Genomic DNA, 7,414 nt, shown 5'->3' on the forward strand with positions numbered 1-7,414 from the left:
GGCTCCGCGGCGGGGGGGGGAGCCCCGGGGGCCCCCCGGCCCTATATAAAGGCAAAGCTGGGGAGGCTCCAGAAGGGGTTAAAAAAAAAAAAAAAAAAAAAAAGGAAAAAAAAAAGGAGCCAACAACGAAACAACCCAAACCCCAAAGCCAGCCGCCGCCGCCGCAGCCCCACGGAGGAGCGTCCCGTCGTCGTCGTCGACCTCGTCCTCGTCCCCATCCTCGTCCCCATCCCTGTCCCCATCCCTGTCCCTGTCCCCGTCCCCCTCCCCGCCGCCCCAAGCCGGGCAGCGCTCCCCGGGCGGCCCCCGCGGCCATGGTGCGGTGCTGAGCGCGGCCCCCGGGGCCAGCGGGGCGGACCATGAACCTGGTGGGGGGCTACCAGCACCACCACCACCACCACCACCACCACATGCTGCACGACCCCTTCCTCTTCGGGCCGGCGGCGCGGTGCCACCAGGAGCGCACCTATTTCCCCGGCTGGGTGCTCAGCCCGGCCGAGGTGGCCCCCGAGCTCCCCGGGCAGAGCCCTAATTACGGCCCCGCCGAGTACGGCCCGGCCGGCCAGGGGAGGCTGGAGGCTCTCAGCGGTCGCCTGGGTCGAAGGAAAGGGGTCGGGGGACCCAAAAAGGAGAGGAGGAGGACGGAGAGCATCAACAGCGCCTTCGCCGAGCTCCGCGAGTGCATCCCCAACGTGCCCGCCGACACCAAGCTCTCCAAAATCAAGACGCTGCGCCTGGCCACCAGCTACATCGCCTACCTGATGGAGGTGCTGGCCAAGGACAGCCAGCCCGGGGACCCCGAGGGCTTCAAAGCCGAGCTGAAGAAGGCCGACGGCCGGGACAACAAGAGGAAAAGGGAGACGGTAAGCGGGGGGCCCGGGCCCCTTCCCCTGCGCTGCCCGGCCCCGCTGCCCAGCGCCCCGCCGGGGCTGGGGGAACACCCAGCCGGAGATTTTGCCTTTTTTTTTTTTTTTCCCCTTTTTTCCCCTAGAAAAAAAAAAATAGAATAAAAAAGCGGGGGCTCTCGGCGGAGGAAAAGCCGCCCCGACGGCTCCGGGGCTGCGCTCCCGGCTCCCGGGCGCGTTCCCCGAGGGATTTGGGGCGGGCGGGCGGGGGGCGCTTCGTCCTGCCCCTATCCCGGCTGCTGCCCGGGGGGAGCCGCGGGTGTCCCCGCTGCAGAAAAAAGCCAAAAAATCCAAAAATAAAAAAAAAAAAAAAAAAAGAGAGAGAGAAAAGAAATCCCCGCTCCGCTCCTCACCGCTCTTTTCTCCCCGTCTCCCCTCCCTCCCGCAGCAGCCCGAGGTCTACTCCTCGCAGCCCTTGGGCCACGGCGAGAAGAAGCTGAAGGGCCGCACGGGGTGGCCCCAGCAGGTCTGGGCTCTGGAACTGAACCCCTGAGCCCCGCTCCATGACCGACCCCTGCCCGGCCCGGCCCGGCCCTGCCCGGAGCGCGGCGGCTCCCCCGGGGAACGGGCAGCGGGGCCCCGCCGGGACGCGAGCGAGGGCCGGATCCTGCCCGCCCCGTCGGCGGCCGGGTTTAATCCACCCTTCCTTCGCACCCGCCGCCTTCCTTCTTGCCTTCCTTCCTTCTTTCTTCCCTTCCCGAGCCGGGCCGGGCCGGGCCGGTGTCACTCGGTCGCTGCTGTAAAGCCCCGAGCCGCGTGGCTGCGTTGAAACTACCTAGAGGTGCATTTGGGACCGCTCCTGGGCCGGGTTTTCTACCTCAGCTCCGCACGACCACTTCCCGAGGGACCGGGCGCGCCGCAGCACGTATTTAAAAAACTGACTGCTTCGAAACCAGCCGCAAAAGCGAACGAATAAAAACTTAAACTTCATGCAAAGGCCTCCTCTCCTTCCCCGCCGTGCGAAGAGCCGCGGCTCTGCGGCCGAGGTGGTGCTGGAAGGGGCAGGGGAAGGAAGGGGCAGGGGGCTGCAGGGCTCTGGGCACTGTGGGGGCTCCCAGCCGGGCTCCCCGCCTCCATCCCGTGTTGCTGAGGGGTTTTGTGGGGTTGAGGCTGGGTCTTCTGTCGGTGCGCTGCTGTGGGGTCGAGCCGTGCTAAGGGATTGTCTCCGCTACGGCTCAGCCGGGATCCTCCGCACGTCTCCTTCGGGGCTGTTTTTGTGCTGTTTGTGTGGGAACGCTTTGTGTCACGGCTGCAATGTCTGCAGGGTGAGTGCAACCATGGGTATGGAGCAGGACCCCGGGAGGGCTCGGCTCTCTGCCCATGTCCTGAAGGGCGGCCGGGGGCAGTGGGACTCTCGCTGCTTTCTGGTCGCCCCAGGAGCTGGCCGGGTCCCCACCACGGACCCGTCCCCAGCCTGCCCCTGCCCTGCAGCCCCTTCCCTGCTGAGCCAGCCTGACCCGCATACATCCTGGGGAAGGATGGCAGGATGAGGCCTCCCTGCGGGCTGGACGGAGCCCGTTTCTTTGCAGCACAGGCACCGACTCCCCGGCCCCATGCAGGACCCTGCTCTCACTGGAAAACCCAGACCCTGCTCCCCCTGCGTGGCTCTGGCACCGGCAGCGCTGTGGCAGCGGGACCGATCCCCGCAGGCGCTGCCTCGGACGTGTTTTGGAAGCTGCAGTGTCCCCTCCTCGCTGTCCCAGCGCGACGGACGCAGCCAGCCGCGGACACGCCGATGCTCACGCAGCCCCAAATCATCCCCGTGCAGCTCTTTTGCTTCTCAGGCATAAATCTTTAATAATCGTTAATAATTAAAGCTGAATCCTCGTTCCTTTATTCCGTGCGGCGGCTTTGTTACCGAGGACTTGCTGCCACGATGTGCGCACAGGGGCTCAGGGCCGGATCCTGCATCCCCAGCCTGGCCCTGCTGCCGTTCCTGGAGATGCCGGGATCAACCCGAACGCTCGTCAGGCTGCGCAGGGCAGAGAACACTAGGATGGGGAAGAGCCAGAAATTAATTGTATGGCTAATATGAGCTGGGAGCGTTCACTTTTCTGTTTGAAAACACCTATTTTTTGTGACTAACGGCATATTAATAACGATGTGATGTCCATAAGCCAGGGCCGTGCCCATCGGGGTGTGTGCACAGCCCCCGAACGGCACGGCTAAAGCTCACCGAGCACCCTGGCTGTGTGCAGCCTCCCCTTGCTCCCGAGCCTCCCCGGCCCCACTTCGCGGTTGTTTCCTCATCTCCTCCACCGAGGCGGAGAGGAAAGCTGCCTCTCGGAGCGGAGCAACCCGCCTGCAGGGGGATTTTTTTTCATTCGGGCCGTAAAAAGTTTAGCGCGGCTCTGACTCCACGAGCGAAGCTACAACAGGGCCTTTCCAAAAACAAACACATCTGAGGGAGAACGAAAAAAAAGAACATTTACAGCAGATCAGCCCCAAATATCCTATTTTATGGCTAAGTTTCACAATCCCTTAAAGGGCTGGCTTTCTACGGGAACGCTCCCAAACCATCTCCATAATGCTGCAATCCAGCGTGCCATAAACGCGCCCAGCCCAGCCCCTGTTTACACGTGCCAGCCCGCATCCCCCTGCCCACATGGCACCACTCGGGGATCTCCTATGGCACTGGGTGGGACAAAGGGTTAACGGGGTGCTGGGACTTGCTCTGCTGTAGAGGGCAGAGGACATGCACAGGAGCCGTGTCCTCAGTCCCAGCCCCACAGGATCTGTTGGGAACATCACTTGCAGCCCGGGGACTCTGCGCTGCCCTACCAAAAGCCTCCAGTGTTTTTTCTTGTGTGGGTTTCCAGCTCTGCTCCTGGGACGGGGACAGGCAGCAGAGCGGGCGGTGCTCTGCCCGCAGTGGGGGGATCGCTGCTGCTCTCACCCCCTGTCTCTGGTGAGCTGTACCTGCCGGCAGCACACTTCTGGGAAATGTCTTGCCCGTGCAAGCTTCCCTCGCTCCTTTGTGATTTTCCAAGCGCAAATGCTCCGTTTCCACTTCCGCAGAGGGTTTCCCTGCCCAGCAAGGGGATTTTCCTGTGAGGTTAGATCAAATGGTGTTTGACAGTGGGTGAAAACGAGCGCTAAACTTTTCCTGTCCCCTTGTGCCACGTTCCTGCCCCAAAGGCAGGCTTTGGATGGGGTGTATTTGCAAGCAGCCCAGTGCCTGGGGATCACCGAGCTGGGGAAAAGCAGACTGGGGGATGCCCCAGAGCAGCCTTGTTTTCTCCCACAGCAAACCCCACCAGCGGGGAGAGAAGCCCCGGCAGCCTCGGAGAGGCAGCAGCCGGTCACTCCCAGCCCCCTTTCCCTCAGCATCCCCTCTTTTTTCCCCCAGAAACATTTCCTGAGTGGCACAAGAACCTCTCACCCACCGGCTCCACGGTTTTGGCCACCTGACAGCAAAGCTCAGTGGCCAGGATCCGCACACCCACGGCTCGACCCTGCCGTGAACTTGATGCTGCGGGGAAGCGGCAGCCTCCCGGGTTGCCCGGGCAGAAGCACACGCTCGCACGGCCGCAGGGCAGCATCCTACGTGCTGCATCCCCTCCGCTGGAATCCAGCCACTGGGGACGGCGGAGGGGACCCCACTGCCCCCTGGCTCCCCACCCAGCCAAAGGGGCAGGAGCTGGTGGCAGCGGGGCCGGTGCACGCTTCCCACCCCACGCTCTGCACCGCCCGAGTTTGGTGCGTGGAGATTCGGCTCCTCGCGTTCTTTCGCATACTTCTGCCTTCCTGCCGAGCCGAGACCCTGCTTGTTGTTGTTGTAGGTATTTATGGGCCTGTTTATCTGATCTCCGGGGAGCCCGGCCTTATCTCAGAAGCAGCGAGGGAAGGGTTACGCTGGACAGCTCGGTAGACAGTATGGAGCCAAATAAAATACCAATCTGACAAAAAAAAAAAAAAAAAAAAAAAAAAGGGAAAGAAACACCCACCCACTGCTCACCCAGGAGTGAGAGGGGAGCTGGAGCAAAACAGCAAGGGCTGGGGGTGTCAGTGCCCCTGCACGGCTGGGGGCAGGGAGGGAAGGGAAGGAAAGGGAAGGGAAGGCAGAGGGAGAGGCACTGGGGCTGACTGGGCAGGGGCTGTGGGCTGGGACCCAGCTCGGCGCCTGCTGGCACCCGAAACAGCGGCAGAGCCGGTCCCCAGCCCCAGCAGGGACTCGCTCAAGGTCGCCCCGAAGGTCATGGCCAGGGCCAGGGCGGCTGCGGTGTCACAGAGCCAGGCCCTGGGTGGTGACATGGGGCAGGGATGGGGGCAGCTGGGTTGGGGGTGTCCCCCAAACCTCTGCATCCCCTGGCTGGGGCCAACGGGAGCCCCATCTCTGCTCTGCCTGCTGTAAACCGGGGCACAGCACGGCCAGCACAGGCAGGATGGGGCTGGATGGATGTCCCCGTGCAGGAGGGGACCCCGTGCCAAGGGGGGTGTCCCCGCTCCCCAGCCTGCACCCCACTAATTGCCAGCTCTTAAGGAAGCGCCCGACAGTTTTGGGCACTTAGGGTAGCCCCAGCCCCTCTTGGGAAGGGTAATTGGGCCATAATTTGTTTTCGGTGTCAAGATGGCGTCAAAGATAAGACAAAAATCTCCAGGTTTGGGGGCTAAAGAGACAGGAGAAATCCTGACCCGGGGCCGACCTCGGAGGAATGGCCACAAGCCCCAGTGAGTAACATGGCAGGTGAAAGATTTACAGCCAGGGGAGCTTTTTGATCCTCTCCTAACACTCGGAGCCTCTGAGCCCAGTTGCTGGCTCCCAAGTCAGACTGTCTCCTGCCAGTACCACTCAGGTGAAGGTTTGCTGTCCAGCGGAGGGCCCCTCAGTTGCAAAGTTCAGGGCGATTTTCCTCAAATCTCCATGCCCGGGGAGTCACGTGGTTCTGAGACCCACCTAAAGGGAAGATGCATTTCCAACCCGTAGCTGTAGAAACAGCCTCCAGGCTTGGGAAGACTGCAGCCATGAGGGCAGATAAAGGCTCCCACATTTTTTTTTTGAATTATTTTTAAATAAATTTGGCTTTGTACACTTATGGCTGCCCCTACTTTGATCTACTAGCACTGCCATCTGCCCAGGCTGTATTTCTCCATGCAGCTGCTTGGGCTGGAAGAAAAGTGAGAACAACGTGCCCTTGGACACAAGGTTGTTCCCAAGAACAATGCTTACAAAATGGCCACACTCACCCCCAGCACCATGCCCCTACCTCTCCAACACCGACCTTAATTTCTCCGCTCCATGAAGGCCCCTTCTCCAGTGCGGGGTGTTGGGAGAAGCATTCACTCCTCTCACAAGACCTGTGCTTGGAGAGGATTTGGCACACGTGCTTACCATGGCTTTCTCTGCAGAAAGACCATTCCTTGTCCTGCTCAGTGGTGGAGCAACCCTGTCAGCAAGCACCTTCTCCTGCAGTGACCCTTCGTGGCCATTTTCCTGCTGCTCTTCTCCCAGAGCATCTCAGCACGGCCCTCAGGTGAAGCTGGATGACACGTGCCACACAGCAGCCCACTCGTGTCCCACGCAGAAGCTGGGTTTAGGCTCCAGGATTGAATCTGGTGGGAGCTGGGGCTGTCTCACGGAGGATCAGTGCTGGAGCCCCCGTGGGGAGTGTGGCTTGGTGGGAGGGTGTTCACTGGGTGGGTGGCGGCGCAGGTGGTTATCCAGGTGGCTAAAGCTGAGGGAGCACAAAGCAAGAGGGACCGACGAGGCGGGGAAAGTCCCTGCTTGCAGTGCTTCCTTTTTGCCTGCTTGTTCTTCCTTCCACATGAGGAATTCAGGTCCTGACCACCCTGAAAGACTTTACAGTAACCAGAGAACCAGGGGAATTTATGGCGTCACCAGTGGCTGAAAGCTGAGGAATTGAGAGGAAAAAGGATTTTTTTTTTTTTTTTTTTCTTAGACTACAGCTACCCTGACAAAAATCCTCATGGCCCATAACTGACTTGCAGGAGCAGCTAGGGGAACACAGGGGTCAGAGCAGCCTGGTTTAGGTGCCTCAGCTGGGAGCTCCTTCCCAAAACAAGAAGCTGGGAGGAGTTACGAACCTAAGCTAGTGCACAAGGTTTGTATTAACCTTAAAATTCCTTCACCTGCTCAACCTTTCCCATTCGGTTCCTACTACTTTGGTCCCATGTTAGAGAGAGCAGAGGGCAGACTTTGCTCTGAAGGATCACCAGGCTTGACACAACCCTGTGCCTGGGCTGCTGCATTCAACAACCCACACTGCAAAACAGCCAGGAACCAAGCCAGCTTTTTAGGGTCGAAAACAAGCAATTCCATGCACTTTTAGGCTCCTATTTGTAGGAACATGGCGTAAAGAGGTGGGAAAGTCCTTGCAGAGACACCTTTACTGACCTCCTTTGGGGAACGCCACTTGGATCAAATGAACAGCAGGGAGGAATGGGGAAAACAGGGTCATGGAAAAGAGAAAAGGGAGGATGAGAAGTGGCCGGGTGAAGGACAGTGGCTCCCCCAGCACTGTACTTTGTTCTAGCCTATAAGAAAAGGC

At 60.2% G+C, this 7,414-nt stretch overlaps 1 protein-coding gene across 1 annotated transcript; it reads left to right on the forward strand.

Annotated features, from left to right (window-relative positions):
* The first annotated feature begins 359 nt into the window (after positions 1–359).
* On the forward strand, positions 360–1,398 carry HAND1 (heart and neural crest derivatives expressed 1). Its single transcript, XM_032197250.1, has 2 exons — positions 360–863; positions 1,294–1,398. Exons 1-2 carry the CDS (start codon positions 360–362, stop codon positions 1,396–1,398), a joined length of 609 nt encoding a protein of 202 aa, XP_032053141.1.
* The last annotated feature ends 6,016 nt before the right edge of the window (positions 1,399–7,414 follow it).

Source organism: Aythya fuligula, chromosome 14, assembly GCF_009819795.1.
Source record: "Aythya fuligula isolate bAytFul2 chromosome 14, bAytFul2.pri, whole genome shotgun sequence".
In the NCBI taxonomy this organism is placed as follows: domain Eukaryota; kingdom Metazoa; phylum Chordata; class Aves; order Anseriformes; family Anatidae; genus Aythya; species Aythya fuligula.

Bases quoted from the DNA above. Each gene is read 5' to 3' on its own strand.
- HAND1 (XM_032197250.1), top strand. From the start codon at position 360: ATGAACCTGGTGGGGGGCTACCAGCACCACCACCACCACCACCACCAC. The intron at 864-1,293 runs GTAAGCGGGGGG...TCCCTCCCGCAG, and splicing joins ACAAGAGGAAAAGGGAGACG to CAGCCCGAGGTCTACTCCTC.